At 55.6% G+C, this 16968-nt stretch overlaps 5 protein-coding genes across 5 annotated transcripts; 3 read left to right on the top strand and 2 right to left on the bottom strand.

The window, feature by feature from the left end:
• Positions 1-47: 47 nt before the first annotated feature.
• GUITHDRAFT_88176 (hypothetical protein) lies at positions 48-921 on the bottom strand (the record flags this gene model as incomplete). Its single annotated transcript, XM_005829085.1, has 4 exons — positions 48-187; positions 237-268; positions 315-369; positions 418-921. 4 exons carry the CDS (start codon positions 919-921, stop codon positions 125-127), a joined length of 654 nt encoding a protein of 217 aa, XP_005829142.1. The 3' UTR covers positions 48-124.
• A 4490-nt stretch (positions 922-5411) lies between these two features.
• Positions 5412-9422, top strand: GUITHDRAFT_111727 (hypothetical protein; the record flags this gene model as incomplete). The annotated part of the gene is made up of 18 exons (XM_005829084.1): positions 5412-5599; positions 5804-5949; positions 5998-6056; positions 6110-6170; positions 6223-6339; positions 6384-6445; positions 6490-6560; positions 6617-6666; positions 6714-7109; positions 7151-7560; positions 7606-7691; positions 7873-8044; positions 8088-8159; positions 8201-8267; positions 8787-8837; positions 9034-9111; positions 9308-9342; positions 9387-9422. The coding sequence occupies 18 exons, from the start codon at positions 5412-5414 to the stop codon at positions 9420-9422; spliced, it is 2157 nt and encodes a 718-aa protein (XP_005829141.1).
• A 747-nt stretch (positions 9423-10169) lies between these two features.
• On the top strand, positions 10170-11339 carry GUITHDRAFT_111726 (hypothetical protein; the record flags this gene model as incomplete). The annotated part of the gene is made up of 9 exons (XM_005829083.1): positions 10170-10279; positions 10324-10525; positions 10570-10710; positions 10755-10789; positions 10897-10935; positions 10980-11040; positions 11089-11106; positions 11154-11212; positions 11255-11339. 9 exons carry the CDS (start codon positions 10170-10172, stop codon positions 11337-11339), a joined length of 750 nt encoding a protein of 249 aa, XP_005829140.1.
• Positions 11340-11520: 181 nt separating this feature from the next.
• Positions 11521-13461, bottom strand: GUITHDRAFT_158147 (hypothetical protein; the record flags this gene model as incomplete). Its single annotated transcript, XM_005829082.1, has 16 exons — positions 11521-11544; positions 11637-11705; positions 11754-11867; positions 11915-11986; positions 12033-12069; positions 12121-12206; positions 12267-12353; positions 12398-12482; positions 12536-12585; positions 12640-12712; positions 12761-12799; positions 12846-12896; positions 12951-13038; positions 13086-13170; positions 13215-13304; positions 13351-13461. The coding sequence occupies 16 exons, from the start codon at positions 13459-13461 to the stop codon at positions 11521-11523; spliced, it is 1161 nt and encodes a 386-aa protein (XP_005829139.1).
• Positions 13462-15129: 1668 nt separating this feature from the next.
• Positions 15130-15967, top strand: GUITHDRAFT_153615 (hypothetical protein). The gene is made up of 3 exons (XM_005829081.1): positions 15130-15282; positions 15328-15487; positions 15537-15967. Exons 1-3 carry the CDS (start codon positions 15254-15256, stop codon positions 15876-15878), a joined length of 531 nt encoding a protein of 176 aa, XP_005829138.1. The 5' UTR covers positions 15130-15253; the 3' UTR covers positions 15879-15967.
• The last annotated feature ends 1001 nt before the right edge of the window (positions 15968-16968 follow it).

Raw genomic sequence — 16968 nt, 5'->3', positions numbered from 1 at the left:
CACCATGAGTAAGCGAAAAGCATCCTATGCCCTTTTGCTAGACCGTTGGCATGTAAAATCTTCATTACAAGTTCATGACAAGACACTAAAGACTTCAGACTGTGAGCGGCTATCCTGGTTTGCGTTAGTCTGTGTCGACGGCCAAGCGTCGCTCGTATAGAGGAAGAGCCTCGTCGTAGCGGCCGAGCTGAAGGAGGCAAGTCAGCAACAGAGGTAGAGTATAGGGCGAGAGTTACCTGCTCCAGGAGAGAGACGAGGTTGTTCAAGGCTGTACAAGAATGAGAACCGAGGAAAAGAGCTCGGAATGAAGGGACCTGCTGTGACGTTGGGATGGTTTGCACCCAGAGCTTGTTCGAAGATCTTGAGAGCCTGTGGGGCATCAGGCTTGTCCTTGACCCGCTAGGAGCTGCATCTTACCTGCTCGTGCATCGGCAGAGCCTTGAGCGGTTCTCCCATGTGCCGATAGCACTGGCCGAGGTTGTTCAACGAGACTGCGACTGCCACGTGCGTCTCCCCCAGCGACCGCTGGCGGATCGCCAAGCTCCTCTCGTAGAGCGGCAGCGCCTGCTTGTAGTTGCCCAACCGCCTGTGGAGGATCGCGAGGTTGTTGAGGGAGACCGACACGTCCGTGTTCCACTCCCCCAGCACCTCCTGCCGCATCCCCAGCGCCTTCTCATGCATCTCCATAGCTCTGTCGTACTCGCCCATGTGCTCATACAGCACGCCGAAGTTGTTGAGCAAGGCGGCGATGGAGGGATGATTGGGCACGAGCGACCGGTGGTAGACCTCCAGAGCCTCCTCGTAGAAGTTCGCGGCCTGCTCGAGGTTTCCTACCTTGGAGTGAGCTGAGCCTGCAGCTGCGAGGTAACGCGCCAGCTCGGCGTCTGCTGGGGCCTGCGAGTCGTTCCTCCCGGCCGTCATGCTCATCTTCTTCATCTCAAGGGCATCGAGAGTGATCGTGAGAGCCTCGTCAAAGGGCCCGAAGATGCGCAGGAGCTTTGCGAGGAGGGTGCAGGAGCCGCGGGTCTGCGGGTCGGTCTTGTCGAGAAGGAGGGACGTGACGTACTGCTGGGAGCGGGCGAAGGGGATCATGGCCTTGGGCTCCAGCACAGCGTGGAACTTCTCCACGTTGTACCCAGCTGACTTGGTGAGGATCTCCAGCAGCTCCATCATCCTGTGAGAGACCTTGGCGCAGGACGGGCGAGAGGAGGGCTGAATCTTGAGGCAGTCGGCGAGGAGGTAACCAAGGCCCATGGGCATGCGCTCCAGCGACTCGTCGCTCCTCAGCCACTCGGCGAAGGCGCTGTACCCGATGTCCCACATGAGCCGCGTGCAGCCCAGCAGCCTCACCATCGTCGCCGCCCACCCCCAGCTGTCCACGTAGTCCATGATCGGAGCCTCGATGTGGATCGGGCAGTCGCGCGGGGAGGCGATCTTGCCCCAGAAGGAGTAGCCGGGCAGAATCTGCTCGGGGGCCCAGTACTGGGGAGAGCCTCCGGTCTTGTCGGGCTGCTTGGAGATGTCCTTGTACGCGAAGGCGTCGATGGTCGTGTGAGAGTCGCGCGAGCGAGAGGTGAGGGAGAAGTCAGCCAGCATCGCGTGGATGTAGTGGAAGGGCCGCGTGTGCAGCTGAGAACCTCCTGGAGTCTTGGGGGTGCCGAAGGTCACGGAGCCATGGCGGGTGGAGACTCTTCCGTCGGTGTCGAAGACGGCGTGAGACCTGACGACGACGTTGCTGGGGTTCACGTCGAGGTGGAGGATACCCTCCCCGTGAAGATGCTCTAGAGCCCAGGCGGTCTGCAAGCCCACCTGCAGGACGATCAGCTCGCGCTGGATGCGGTCGCTGACGGCCGAGTGCTCGTCGATGTAGGCCTGAGCGAGCACGAGGGGCATGCGGGGCACGAAGAAGAGGTCCGGGCCCCCCGCGAAGTAGACGGGGAGGATGTGAGCATGCGAGCAGCTCTGCTGCCAAGCACAGAAGCTGATGCTCTGGTGCCCGTCGAGCCCAGCTCGAGCGATCCTGGTGGGGTTGGCGAACGAGACCTTGGAGAGCATCTGCGGGGTTGCCACGTCAGCAGCTGGAGGGGAGCTGAGGAGTCACCTACCATCATGTCCCCCGCATAGTCGCGGTCGAGCCCGAGCTTCTCCACGTTCACGTCCAGCAGCCCCTGCATCCCCCGCACATCGATGTGTTGCTCTTTATCCAGCTCAGACTCGAGCAGCTTGAGGAAGGGAAAGATCTGCTTGCTGACATCAGACCCTCCTCTCCCTCCTCATCTCGCTCACGATCGCCGCGTTCTTGAGCTCCTGCGCCATGTCCGTCGGCTTGTTCGTCTCGCTGCGAAGATACTGGAGGCTATCGAAGTCTCGCTTGAACCTGCTGCCACATCAACCCAAGTCTCCTCCTCCCCAGGACATGCCGCTCAGCATCGTCGAGCCGACCGTCCTCCCCCTCCTGTTTGTCATGCAGAGCAGGAGCACGTTGCTCTCCGGCCTGGCTCTCCTCCTCGGACTCTGCCATCGTCAGGGAGTCACGCACTCGAGCACAAGAGAGCTGAGAACGCCGCGTGAACCTGAGTCTGTCCAGCTGGACTCCGAGGAGCTCACGGCCGTATGTTTGCTCTCTTGGTACTTCAAGAGGAAAGAAACGTCTCCTTTCATGACTTGCTTAGCCGCATTCTTGATGAACGAAAAGTTCTCTTCGATCTCTGCCAGCACGCTTGCCACTGCCGCCCTGCCGACACATTCATAAGTGTGGGGAAAAGGCAGGGAGGGGAGAGGGGAGCAAAGTTAAACCGATGGGCGACAGTGAGGACGAGGAAGAGGACAAACAACGGGATTGAATAAGAGGAAAACGAGGAGGAAGAGCATGAGGAAGAGCAGGAGCAGGAGCAGGAGCAGGAGCAGGAGCAGGAGCAGGAGCAGGTGTAAGAGGAGAGGAGGATGAAGATTGTTCACCTGATCCCAGGTGTCACTGCAAGAGCCTCGAGCGCTTCGATCGCCATGGCGCGGATGCCGTCATGAGCCTCACGGATGTGCTCGAGAGCGACTTTGATGCTCTTCAGATCATCTTCCTCGTAGAGGCGCAGGAATGTGTCGAGAGCCTTCTTGGTCACGTTGCGATGCATCTGCTCGATGGAAGCCAAGAGTTTCGCCAGCCCCTGCGAGTCTGACACGTCCTCTGCCACGTCCATTTCATCCCCCTCCAGCAGCTGCTTCACCTCCACCCCCCGGCTGTAGGCCTCCCGCTTCTTCCTTCCAACCTCTTCCCAGCTCTCCTGCTGAGAGGAGACTAGCCCCTGCAGGGTCACGTCATCGCCCTCCTCCTCACCCTCTCGATCATCGACCTGCCCCTTGCTCGGTACAGTCGGACGTCCGAGGTTCTGCCCCGGCAGCTCCTCCTTCATCTTGGTCTCATCCAGCACGCGGACTCCCCGCCCGGGGTATTCCTGCGGGACTTGCAGGATATCCCTGGACCCGGAGGAGCTGTGAGCTTCCTCGATCCGCTGCTGGTAGTTCTCCAGGTTCCTCACAAACGACTCTTCCACCTCCTCCTGGTCCACGCGTGGGTTCCGATCACCACTGGACAGGCTCCTTGCTGGGCCCCCTTGCGCCTCCTGCGGTTGCGCCTCCTTGCTGAGCGATGGTGCCAGGCTGGAATGCGAGCTGGAGGAGGCGAGGTTGTCCTTCATGGATGTGGAGGCCATGCTGGGCAGCTGCTGTCTCTGACTGGATTCCCGAGCAGCCGGGGCATAGCTCGATCCAAACTTGATGGTGTTCCACTCCTCAAGCAGCTTGGCACGGATGGTCGAGGTAGCCCCGTCACTGACCGGAGCAGCGCCAGGAGGATTGACAGGCTCGGACCGATCCTTGATACCGAGATTGACCTGCAGCAGAAGCATGTCAGGAGGCATGAGCTTCTATCTTTCTTCCTCTCATCGCCTGGTATCGCAACGATGAAGGAGCGTGAGAAGATGCGTGTTCAGCTTTGTTTAGCTGCCTGGCCATCGAGGACAGAGCTGTCGAGGTAGGCTGCGGCGTTGCTCAGGTTCGGAGAGGATCTGAGGAGTATCGTCACCTTGCTCCTTCTCAGTGCGAGAGTTGCTGTATCAGTCGTCAAAGTCACAGTGGAGCCTTCAGGGCCCATGATCCTCCTGACCACCTTTGAGGGGATCTCAGACCGTTAGCAGTCAAGCAAGCAGGTACCTCGGACAAGCTCAAGTTCTCGACAGGAAATCCATCGACGCTCACCTGCACCAGACCTGAGACGTGCGCAAAGGGAGCCATCAAAGTCTACGATCTTGTCTCCTATAGCCAGCGATGACTTCCATGCGGGAGAATCATAAACAATTTCGAGGATTTCGAATTGTGAGCCCCTTTGCCGTAACTTCAGCCCAACGCCCACGTGAGAGGAAGGCGGAACCTCCGCAGGTTCACTTGTTGTTGTCACAGGTCGTGGCCGAGAGTCAGGAACCATACCAGAGCTACTAGAGCACATGGCTGACGCATCCTTGGGTTCCATGTGATTCAAACTCCTCCCGTCGACAATCTGCGAGCGTGTAGCTTGACGGGACAGCAAAATCTCCTCCCTGACGCTTCTTCTATCCCCTGCTGTGATTTCTTCTTGACGCTTCTCTTGCTCGGAGCTGAACGCACCAGCATATCCCGATAGCGTCGCAAGCTCTGACACTGGATCTGGTGGTCCCCCTACTCTCCATGCCTGGCGTTTTGAACCATCATGCCTTGTGATAAGCTCTAATAGCACTCCTGCTCCTCCTGCTCCTCCTGCTCCTCCTGCTCCTCCTGCTCCTCCTGCTCCTGCTCCTCGTCCTCGTCCTCCTCCTCGTCCTCCCCCTCGAGCCCGCGCTACGGCTGCGAGCATGCGCTCCTCAGCGCTTAGCATTGCCGAAGGGTGGAGTTTGAATCGAATCGAATCGTGAAGTGAAAGAAAAAGGTCAAATGTTGGCCGTGAACCTCACAACTGACTCGGAGGCTCGCCGACCATAATCATAGTTTCGAGCCCGGCGGAGTGTCCGAGGTGATCGGAGACCAGGAGACTCAAAGGGTCTCTGGCCCTTTTTCCGAAGTTCTGATCATCCTGAGCTGATAACTTTGAGTAAAGAGTTGATGACAGTGCCCGCGGAAGGTGAGCGACAGGGGCAGGGGCAACCCCCGGTACGGTCCGGGCCCCGGGGCCTCACGGAGTTCGACTCCCGAGTCCAGGACTCCGCCGGTGTCACGGGCCGATGCAGGTGAGCGGCGACTCACCGGCCCGGCCCACTTTCAGTGATGGGACGGCGGTTATTTTCCGTTGGATTTGACTCTTGGTGGCAGGAATTCTGGTCCTCTGCAACATTTCTTGGGTTGGATTTCAAATTTGACCCGAAGTCGAGTTGAAATTGCTGGCGACCATGGGGATGAAGCTCGTCATGCGGACGGAGACGTTCGGGGAGGTGGGGAAGGAGTTGGAGGAGGAGCTGGAGGCAGAGGAGGGAGCGACAGTAGAGGACGTCTGTGTGCTCATCGTCGAGTTCCTCGAGGATCGAGAAGTTCCCGCTTCATGGGGCGAAGGAGCCGACATGACAACGCTCTTCGCGCTGTGAGTTTGTGCTGGAGGAGAGCTGGCGGATGATCGGGCTGGGGGAGGGAGAGGAGAGAGTGAGGGCGAAGAGAGGAAGAGAGGAGGAGGAGGAGAGCGAAAGGGAGCTGGGGGTGAGAGCGTGCAGTGTGACAGCGATGGTGATTGAAGAACGAGACAAACAGGAGTTGACTGTGATGACGAGAGTGACGGTGGGTGCGACAGGAACGCGTCAGATGATCGGGAGGAGCTGCCTCTGAACACAGTGATGAACATGACCCAACCTCTCACGGGCTTGAAGCAAGTCTTCATCTTCGAGTACGACCCGGAAAGTTCCCTCTCCTACGACGAGCTGAAAGGAAACCTAGGAGGTGAGGAGGTGTGGCGGCTCTAGGTCAGTGGATTGACAAGGACGGCAGCCATGCTCAAGAGCGGGAAGTTGAAGCAGAGGATAAGGAAGATGAAGAAGAGGAAGGAGGTGGGAGAAGAGCTGACGGTGTTGCTTCTGCTCAACTCAAATGAGATTTCAAGGGGACTTGCTCGATGACTCCCGACGGGAACAACCTTCTGTCAAGACTTTATCGCATCGCAAGTGAGACCAGCTAAGACCTCGTGAAGATCGTCTGACGCTGAGATCCTGTCAGCTGGGATCACAAGGCCGCGCCCTGGATCCGAGCTGGGCAAGAAGCGACTGAGGATGAGGAGGAAAAAGAAGCTTTTCACCAAGGCCATCCAGTGCAGCCTGGAAGACCTTCCACCAGGTTGCCAGCTGACCTGAGAGTTTCGTTGCTCTTAAGATCTGCAGTCGAGAAGATCAAGAAGGCGAAAAGTTCTGCCAATGTTGCGGCGGACCCTCCCAAGGTTGTGGTGATGCGGGATTCTTGCAGGGTTAAGTTTGACTCGTGAGTCAGGTAATCCCGGTCGAGACGGCGACGATTTCCACTCAGACAGCAGAAGATGCGAGAGAAGAACAACAAAAGACGTGAGTTGCCATGCTGCTCCCCGGCCCCTGTCCTCCAGTCATGTTTGCGACTGCAGCGACGGGGATTCGTCGGATGGACGGAAGTCAGTCAAGTCGACCCCGCAAGGTAGTCTTTCCTCCCTCTTACCATGTGCTTGAGACCTCTTGCTGCAGATACCAACGGTGGAGCTCGCTCGTTGGACCTTTTTGAAAACGGTCCCGTCAAGCTGGAAGAGGCGGAAAAGCTCGCGAGTGAGAACGTGAGGGATACTGCTGCAGCCCAGCTCAGGTCTAGCAAGGAAGAAGAGATGGCGAAGAAACAGCTCGAGGATATAAGCAAGGAGAATGAGAGACTCAAGAATCAGCTCGACAGTGTCAGCCGGGAGAAAGAAGACCTCAAGACCAAGGCAACGGATCCTGTGCGAGCGGGGGAGGGGGAGGGTCAGAAAGGCCAAGAGGGTCAGAAAGGCAAAGAGGGTCAGAAAGGCCAAGAGGGTCAGAAAGGACAGAAAGGGCATGAGGAGCAAGATGGGCAGGATGGACACGAGGGGGAGAAGAACGAAGGAAAAGGTATGATGTGTCGAGCAAGCTCCAGCTGACTTGATTGGCAGTATCGAGCAACTTCTTCAACAGGCTCGCTGTCTTCAAGAAGAAGAGCAAGCAGAAGGAGCAGGAGGAGGAAGCAGCTGCAAAGGCGCGAGAGGATGAACTAAAGGCGATGGAGGAGAGCAGGGCTGCTCTTGACGAGCAGGCGAAGGAGCTCGAGGCGCTGCGAGCTGAGAACGAGAAGCTGAAGCAGCAGCTGCTCAGCAGCAGCCAGCAGGCCCAGCAAGGGTCCGGCATCCCTGCCCTCGACTTCTTCTCCTCCCTCTTGCCAGTCAAGCCGTCCGAGCCAGCCCGAGGCGAAGATGCTCCTTCCCAGCAGTCTCTCTTCAGCTTTGTCCCCCTTCAGCAGGAGCCGCAAGTAGACCCGCGGGTGAAGGAGCTCGAGGAGGAGGTGGAGAAGCTGAGAAAGGCGCTCGTGAGCTGCACGACTTGGTTGCTGGTCATGTCTGACCAGTCGCAGGCGAAAGACTCGCGAGTCCTACAGAATCTCGCGGCTGAGGTGCCTGAGAGCTACGAGAAGGCATTAAAGGAGGAAGGAGAAACGAGGTCTCCTCCTCCTGCTCGTACTCCCCACCCCCTCCTTCTGCTCGCACTCCTCTTCCTTCCCCTCCTCCCCCTCCTCCCCCTTGTCCTCGTACTCAACTCTCCTCCTTCTCGTACTCTCCTCCTCCTCCTCCTCCTTCCTCTTTGGTTTCACCTGTGCAGGATTGAAGTCCTTGAGCTGCAGGTGGTTCCAGGAAATCGACGCAGAGGGGGCAGTCGTCTTCCTCGACCTCAAAGACGCCAAGAATCGGAGGAAGTACGTCAGTCGCAGCATGCTCGTGGACGAGGGCGCGTTCTTGTGGGCTCCCTGGTCGGAGGAGGAGAACAGGAGGGGCAAGGAGCACGTGCAGAATGAGGTCCTACGCTGAGCAAGACAAGCCAAAGTCTGACGGTCTGCAGCTGAGGAAGGAGCAAGCGGCGAAGGAGAGAGCTGAACTGGAGCTGGAGGGGAAACAGCGTAGGATCGAACATGTGCGGCTTGTTGTGACGTGCGTCGGGTGACGAGGATGCAGTTGGAGGCAGAACTTGCGGAGAAAGCGATCGAGGCCGAGAGAGCGAAGGCGGTTGCGAGCAAGAGAGGTGAGGGAAGAGGATGGAGGGAAGGGGGAGGGAGAGCAGGAGCATAGGGATGTGTTGGTGACTATGATGCGCTCCTATTAGAGTTTCTTCAGAGAAGTCGCGAACAAGGAGACCTGCAGCGACTTGAAGAGGTTTGAACCTGATCTATCCCTCCTGCTCCCTCCTCCCTCCTCCCTTCCTCCCCTCCCCCCATCCCCCTCCCCCCTCCTCCCTCCTCCCCTCCTGCCTTCCCTCTCCGTTCTCCTCCTCCTGCTCCTCCCTGTTCATTCCCTCAACATGTTGCCGGGTAGGAAAACAAAATCTTGACGGAGAACAAGAAGAAGCTCGAGCAGCTGGTGCGGGAGAAAACAGGTTCCCCCTCCTCCTCCTCCTCCCTGCCCATCCCCCGCCCCCCCCCCCCACCTTCTAACCCCCAGCTCTTGCTCCTTCCTCTCCTTTCTCCTCCTCCGCTTCCTCCCCTGCTCGCCCTTCGTCTCTCCTTCGATCTTCTCCTCGTTGGTTTTCAACAAAATCCTTCAGATCAAATCCTCACCCTTGAGGGGCTCAACGCAAAGGCTGCACATATCTCCAGTGAGCAGGTGGGAGGAGTAGGAGGAGGCGAGAAGATGCCCTCTAATCTTCTCCCTTCTCTTGCCAGCGCAAGGTTGCTTCCGATCACATTGAGCGTCTGGAGGAGAATTTGAAGGAACAGAGAGAAGGTATCGCTGGAGGAGGAGGAGGAGGAGGAGGAGGAGGAGGCGAGGAGGAACTTACGCAGACCTCGCAGAGCTGGAAGAGACGAGGAAGGCAAGAAAGGATCTGGAGGAAAAGTACAGGGAGGCCATCAAGGCAATCGAGCATATCGGTACAGCCTTCTCCTCCTTCTCCCCCCCCCCCCCTCTCGCCTGCTGCTCTCTTCTTCCTTCCGTGATCGTTGTTCTTCTACTTCCTTTCCTTCAACCGCGCTTCCTCATTTATGCTGCCACCAACTGTCTCGGTCGTTCTCTTCCTCCCAAGTTTCCTGCCTGTGCTGTGAGATCCCAGCACTGACGCTCCTCTAGTTCGCTCTTCCTCGAGATCCAAGGTGGACCTCGAGGTCTCATCTTCTCTCCTGCTCCTGCTCCTGCTGACGTCACGCAGATTCTTTCCTTCCTTCACTCTCTTGGCACTGTTTGAGTAAAACCGTCTCTGTAGCTTACTGGGCTCATGCCCGCCTCAGCATTGAGATCGGACCATAGGTTTCAGTGTGACCCGTGCCTACCGGCCGGGAAGTCGATCACCCAGAGCTCCTCCGATCGGGCCCCGGAGCCCCGCGTGGCCGACCGAGTGAGGCAAGAGTGAGGCTGATGTGAGGCAAGTTGAGGGGGCCGGGGAAGTGGAGTTACTGGCCCCACCGGGCGCCACTGGGGCCACGGTTGGCCCCGGGCCCCGGGCGGGCATGGTGCTCGCCAGGGTGCTCGCAACCCCCGGCCCCGGGCAACACCATGCCTGTCAGCTCAAGTCAAGTCAAACGGCTGAGGAGCATGGCGAAGGGAGCGATCATCGGTAGGGATGTACAAGCAAGGTACTCCTCCTCCTCCTCCTCCTCCTCCTCCTCCTCATCATCATCATCATCATCATCATCATCATCATCATCATCATCATCATCATCATCATCATCATCATCATCATCATCATCATCATCATCACCATCATCACCACCACCACCACCACCACCACCTTTTTCGTCGTCAACATATCTTCACAATAATCATCTCTCTTCCTCCTCCTTTCCCCCCTTTTCCTCCCCTTTTTCCGCTTCCTTCCTAAACCTGCTTCCCCCCTCCTCCCTCCTCTGCCTTCCTTGCAATGTGCGACTATTTCACAGCGTCAACCACTTTGCCCTTCGCTTCAGCTTACAAGCTTGCTCGCCTTAGGGTCGGCATGGAAGTTTGTCTTCGTGATCAGGCGCGCGACATGGTGACATGGCTACCGCGAGAGGCTGTTGGAGTTGTTGTGAGCGTGGAACTTGGGGGAGGCGCCTGTGTTGTCCGGTGAGGTGACATTGCCTGTCGGAGTGTTTGACGTGCTGGAGCAGCTGGCGATATCAGAGGAGGACGTTGCTGTGCAGGACGGGCTACAAGGGTGTGTTCGAGCTCGAGCTTGTTGGGGCCCAGGCCAGCAAGTTTATGAGAAGAGAAGAAGAAGAGAACGTGTCGAGCGTGCAGCGTGCAGTCCTAGAAGATTCTCAAGCCGCTACCTCCCCGACCTCGTCGCAGCCCTTGCGCCGCTACTTCTCAGTGCGATCGACCTCAGCAGGCTGGCGCTAGCTGACCTGCTCTAGGATGCGGAGCTGCGAGTGAAGAACGTGGGAAGGATTTCACGGAGAATGTTCGGGACAACCTCGTGTGGGTTTCAAGACCCTGTCTTCCTCCCCTCCTGGCTGTCAAAGCGCTCAGAGAGTGTTCCCCTCCTCTCTCACGAGGTCTCAACCCGCACGCGATGTGACGCGTCTCACGTCAGTTGCAGAGCATGGAAGATCCTGAGACCTGCAAGACACCCCAGTGAGCTCCTCCTCCCCTTCCTGCCCCTCTCGCCCCTTCTTTCTCCTGCTCTGCACGCACAGCTGTTTTCCGCTTCTCGACCTTGATGAACTCACTGTCCCGATCAGGCTGGAGCTAACGGCCATGAGCCCCTCGCAGTTTGGAAGGTCGAGATCTCTGCTGCCTGAGGTTCAAGTCACGAGCTGCTCAGGCCGAAACTTCGACTAGGACGAGACGAGCTGAACGAGGAGCTGAGAAAGTTGCAGAGTCACGTGAGGGCCCGAGCAACGACCGACAAGGGGGGAAGCATAGACTTGCAGGACGACGCGGCTTTTTCGGTAGGACATGAAGTAGGATGGAGACGAGGAGACTGAGCTTGAAGCAGAGCAACAGGATGAGCTCAGGGGAGCTCGCGCTCGACCGCATCGGCCATCATTCACTCAGGTCCACCCCCACCTCGTATCGCTCGTCTCACTGCAGCGGCAGGAAACTATTCAAGGAGCGCAACTCTACCCACCGCGACCTCCTCACCTACTTCGGCCATGGCAAGAAATTTCCGGCGAAGAGATGAGGAGCAACCACCGTGGGGGGGGTGGAGAGGGATGAACGGAGAGAACAATCACAAGCGCAGAATGGAAGGAGGAGGGAAGAAACGAGAGAGCTGCAAAGAAGATGGTTTCATCACTTCATTCACAGACTAGCAGGTACAGGGCTTGCAAAGCAAGACAATCTCTTGAGGAGCCTCGATGTGCTTACTTGATCAAAGAGTTGACAGCCTGCCAGCATATAAGTCTCTAATGCTTGCATCCATCTTCCCCTGCCCCATGCCCCTGCTCTTCCTCTTCCGCCCCCTCCTCCTCCTCCTCACCGAGTTGAGCAAGTTGCCGGGCTTGCCTTGAGGAGTGACAGCCTCGTCACCCTTGCGGAACCAAGAAACCTGCGACGGATGAGTTGGGAGTGGAAAGGGGACATCAAGGGAGCCAACCGCATGGAGGCGATCACCCGCGAAGGTCTGGCGGCCGTGGAGCATGCGGTAGTTGTCGATAAGGAGCACGTCACCGCTCTGCATGGCGAGATTCTGGATGTGCTTCTCCGAAACCTGCGGCTGCAGAGTCAGGGTAGGAGGGCGATGACATGACCATGAACCTCGTTGATGTGATCCACATACTCGTTGGGGATGTGCGAGAGGTCACCGTAGTAGACGTCTGTCATGCCGACCTGATTTCATCCTATCACACACCATGACATGACCTTCGCCAGTCACCTCGGGCACGCTGCATGGGCGCTTGTCGCGGAGGTATCTTCACCGAAGGTAAGACACGCGGGCGCAGAACCGAGCTCACACTATCGACCTGGCATGGTTGTGGATGTTGCAGAACCAAACGGGCTTGCCAGTCTCGGGGTGTCTGTTGATGGGGGACTGGCGGTGCTCGATGGCCTGCAGGATAGTAAGCGTGTATCACAGGAGCAGGAGCAGGAGCAGGAGCAGGAGTGGCACCTGGAGACGCTGGGGCTTGCCATCAGCTCCGTAGATCATGTCAAGGTCCATGTCGAACTTGGGGGCGACAGTGGAGCCAATCAATCCCTGGCACAAGGTCAGAGTGCCAACATGACAGCAGATCGCAAGACCTTGAAGAAGTTCATGGCAGGCTCCTTGAGAGGGCCAAGGGCTCCAAGGAAGTCAAGGTCCAAGTTTGACACGGAGATGCGCACTCTGAGAAACGAGGGTCAGTCAAGCTGGAGGAAGCAGCGCAACGAATGTCGGACCCCTTGTTGTAGAGAGACTCGAGCACCTCGGTTCTGAGATCACGGAAGATCTGAAGAGATGTTCAGTCATCAACATGACGCCTCTGTCTTTGTCTCTCTATCACCTTAGCTCCATCGGCAATGAAGAATTCTCCTCCACTCTCACTGGCTGGGCTGAAGCAAACGAAAGCTCCGAAGCTGGTATGGTGAGGTCAAGCTTGGAAACCCAACAATCCGCGACCATACGTGGCAGTCTTCTTGAAGGTGGACTCGTTGTGGAGACCACTGTAAAGCACGTGAGAACCCAGTCCTCGAGTCCGACGGGCCTCACATGTAGTGCTTGGCGAGCGACTTCTTGTTCACCTCCTCGTAAACTCCGTCCCTGAGGACCGACACTCAGTTGAGAGCCAGCACGAGGTCTAGGGGGATCAAAGACCTGGATGAGAGGAATGAGCGAAGTCCAGAGTTGTGGATCGGGTCAAGGCACGGCGCCATGTCAAGGGTTTCCCAGACCCTGCGGAATCCTTTCGAAGAAATCAGCTCCGAGTAGTCAAGCAGGAAGATCGGGTACCTTCGGGAGTCTTGCTGATGTCAAAGTTCTTGAAGATGACAGCACCATTCTGCTTCAAGTGGTTCATGATCATCTCCTTGTTTTGCTGAGAACAGTTTAGTCGCATTCGACACGCTCTGCTCTCGCTACCTCGAAGTAAGCCAGCCCTTGAGCGTTGATTTCGCTGTCAGCTACGATCTCCAAGAGAGATTCGGGAATGCCCTCCTCTTTGTAGCGTCGCTGCACAGAGCCTTCAGCATGGTAAATGCGCAACACCAGTCTTGACCTGCTCAGCAGCAATGTCGATGTTCTCCGAGTTCCAGATGGTGACCGGGCAGTCGGGAAGTTGTCCGTCCAAGGGAGGGAGCGGCTCCATACGCGGAAGAGCAAGGGTCATCCCTGTCGAATCACGAGCCTTAGTCAAGATTTTCAATGTCTCCTCCTATTTCCCTTCTGCTTTCTCTCATCCACACCCAGTCTCCCCCTTTTCATGCAAAATCGCGAAAGTTTTCGAAGGGAACTTACTTGGACTGATCGAGCTCCTCTTGGCAGGTCCTGAGCTCCTTAGTCTCCTAACGTTCTGCATCCTCATGGCTGGGGAGGACATGAATGCGTCCACCGCCACCATCATCGCCATCGCCACCCCCGTTCGCAGTATCCCCTGCATGTTTGATGGTTGTGTGTCGCCTCCTCCTCCTCCTTTACCGGACCCTCCCCAGCCCCCACCCCACCCCTCATGGTATTACTTTGAAATTAATATTCGATAATATCAAATACAGTTATATCATTTCAAATAACACGAGGAAGAGTTTCAAGATCAAGGGGTATGAGTGTGTGCAAGTCAGACATGATCTGGAAAGAAACGGGGTAGGGTCTAACGGGACACAAGAGGGTGCCCTGGGAGCTAGGGAACCGGTGGTGTCCTCATTGTTCATTCCACCGGTACCTTGTAGTGTAAAATACTAGAAAGAATGGGTAGGGTATAAATGTGAATTGATGAGTCATACAGGGTGGGTAGGGGTGTACTTATTGTTCTTGATGGGGGTGAGGTAGTAGTGTTTGTGGAGAAGGTAGGGGTGGTCGGGATCAAACAGATGCTTTACGTGGGGAACGTTCTGTTGGGGGGTCTTTGCATTGGGGGTGGGGTGGAGGTGGGCTGAGGGGTGTGGGCACTAGTACCTAGAAAATTTGTATACATCAGTAATTAACTTAAAGTGTTTGGAAATTTGAATATTTAAAATTATACAAGCTGAAATTCACTTATGAAATTTCGCAAATTATTCGAATTTTCTTGAAGAGTTATATACCTTAGGAGATGTGTACCATTCATTGATAATGCTACAAAACAATCTACCTCTTGACTTTAGTAAATATTCATGGAGGGGGTAGGGAGTATGGAGGGGTAGTATTTGATCGATACGTTTATGGTGATTACAGGGGGTGATGAAGAAGTTCAGCCCTGGACATTGGGGTGGGGCGCACCAGGATTGGAGTGTTAATTGCTGTGGTGCCAAAGGGCTATTGTTAGGGGTACAAGAGTCTTTGGTTGGGTACAGACGTACAGGGGTGGTGATTAATATAGTAAAAAAGGCCATGTTTTATTGGGAAAGCTGGGGTCCATAAAAGTTATGGGGGGTGTCAAAATGCTGGAGAAAGATCGATAAGAGGGTGGGTGTGGGTAATCGTCCAAAAGTAGGGGGTGGGTGGGTTTCTTCTGAAACGGGGGCCGACATGACATGATTTTCAGAATGCCAGCGCAAAGATAATTTAAAATTTTTTTGTAATAATTTTCCAAATATTGTTTTATATTTTGAAAATATAATAAAAATATTGATTTCATTGCATGTATATATGAGGTCAGTCCGCCCTCGTCGGAAATATTACGACACCTTGTGAACTTCATCCCCCTCATTTTCCTCGGATGACCTCCAGGTTTCAGCAGTCCGGGGTCGATCGGGATTCTCAGTGTTTATGTCCGGTCTCGGAAGTGGCCCGGCACCGGCATCCGGGCGGGCCCGTTGCCCGACTTCAGTTCTGAGGCAGACTCGGGAGAATATCCCTCCCAACGGCTCAGCATGGCATTCTCGATGTACTGATGATCTTGTGCTATGCCGTGGCAGAGAAACCAAGGGGGAGAGGGAACAGAACAAGGAGGACAGAAGTGAATTTCGAACAAGACCTCACCTCCGATGCCTCAAACAAAACGTACAAGCTCGAGGTTGTTGAAATACGCTTGTGCTGTTACTGATTGTGCGTATTCCAGATATTTCTCAATTCTCTGCGAGCCCAGAGGTAAAGACCAACCACCGCTCAGAACGAGCAAGGACAAGAACACAGCAGAGTTGCAGGGAAAAATTTTGGTTTCGAGTACAGCAGACTTCCAATCAATCATGAAGTGCATTCTGACTCAAGATTGCAGTAAGGTGTGACCACAAGAAACAAGCAATTTTCAGCTCACTGAACAATTTTCAGGACGATGTGAGCATGGTACAAGGTAGTTCTCGAAAACAATTGGATATCACGACCCAAAAACTGAGGGCAAGGTTGGCATGTGCAGCTTCACCACGAACGCCCCTTACGGCCACTCAAGCTACGGAGATCAATCACCCGAGGATAAGAAGCGTCAAATTCTGCGTTCCTCATGACTTGCGGATGTCATTTGCCATGAAAATTAGCAAGACGCAGGAACAAAGGCATCCAAAAGATGGAACCTCATCGAGATTTCAGCAGGCTATCCTAGGTCCTACTGCGAACAGGAAGAGAACCGTAATGCAAAGTCAACGCAAGAAACCGTTGGTATCAGTCGAAAACTGAGCATGAAGAGGTTTGCGGAGTAACTTGAAGATGAAGTTGCGATGTTTCCGTAATATCTAGGTCATAAAGACACTTCTTTGGTAGCCAAATTTCCCTTCGTCCCGGTGGTTCAATGGGTCGCGGTATTTGCCGCCGTGGCAGCTAGCATCCGACGCCCGGATGATCCGAGCGGCCGCGGCACAGGCACAGGCACAGGCTGGCATCCCCTGCCGCGGGACTCGGAGTCAGCAACTTCGGTTGCTGGAAGACATGAACAGAAAGTCCTCATCGATCTGCAAACGGAATTTAGACACTGGGAGAACTAGGAAAGTATGAGATCGGATTGTAAGAACTTGGTTCTGACAAACCTCAGAAGTTCTTTCAGACGCGAGAAGTTCAGGGCTTTCGTCTTATCGAGTGGTGAGCCAAGTTTCGTACTGATCTTTAACTTTAACTTTGAGTAAAAGTGAAGCCTGCAGGTCTAAGACAGTTGTGGGCTAGAGCTTTAACGGTCTGGGACTAGAAAATCTGGACTGAGCCGCGGCCTGCCAAGCTTGGGGTGACTGCACAGACAGGCTGACATGGGAGTCTTGGACTCAACTTGCAAGATTCCAATAGTAGAGCCAAGTCACTGATTATGATGATTCGATCAGTGGTCATCGACGCCGCCGTGCCCTTTTTGGTCCGAGGCCTCTCAGTCCGACTCCCGCGAGGCAATGCCGGGCCCGCCGCCGAGATCTTCAGTGCTTGTACTACCCACCGTGCCACCATTCCCTAATTCTACGTGGGTACAGGGGGTACAGGGGGTAGTTTGGGCATGTGAGGCAAATAACGCCGATGTGACTCTCTGTCAAACCACCCCCACCCGAAGCCCGGGTCAATCGAAGTACCCGGGAGTACCTACCCCAAAGACTTGGTTTGAGGGGCTGAGCATGGGTAGGGTGAGGAGATCAAGTTAAATTCAGGGGGTAATCTCGGAGAATTTGGTTGTAAATTGAAGCTAGTTGGGGGGTGGGTGCCCGGCTTGATACGCTTTGACTTGGCGTTGACATTATTATGGGCAGCGACATGCAACGACGAGCGAGATGTTGCAGGCAGTAAGGGGGGATGG

The sequence above is a fragment of the Guillardia theta genome, assembly GCF_000315625.1.
Source record: "Guillardia theta CCMP2712 unplaced genomic scaffold GUITHscaffold_54, whole genome shotgun sequence".
Taxonomy (NCBI): Eukaryota; class Cryptophyceae; order Pyrenomonadales; family Geminigeraceae; genus Guillardia; species Guillardia theta.
This window is presented reverse-complemented; position numbering and strand designations above follow the sequence as displayed.

What these genes read in the sequence shown, in the direction of transcription:
- GUITHDRAFT_153615 (XM_005829081.1), top strand. Translation starts at nt 15,254, where the DNA reads ATGCCTCAAACAAAACGTACAAGCTCGAG. An exon ending in ACAAAACGTACAAGCTCGAG is followed by an intron (nt 15,283 to 15,327) that starts GTTGTTGAAATA and finishes TGCGTATTCCAG; the next exon opens with ATATTTCTCAATTCTCTGCG. An exon ending in TGACTCAAGATTGCAGTAAG is followed by an intron (nt 15,488 to 15,536) that starts GTGTGACCACAA and finishes AACAATTTTCAG; the next exon opens with GACGATGTGAGCATGGTACA.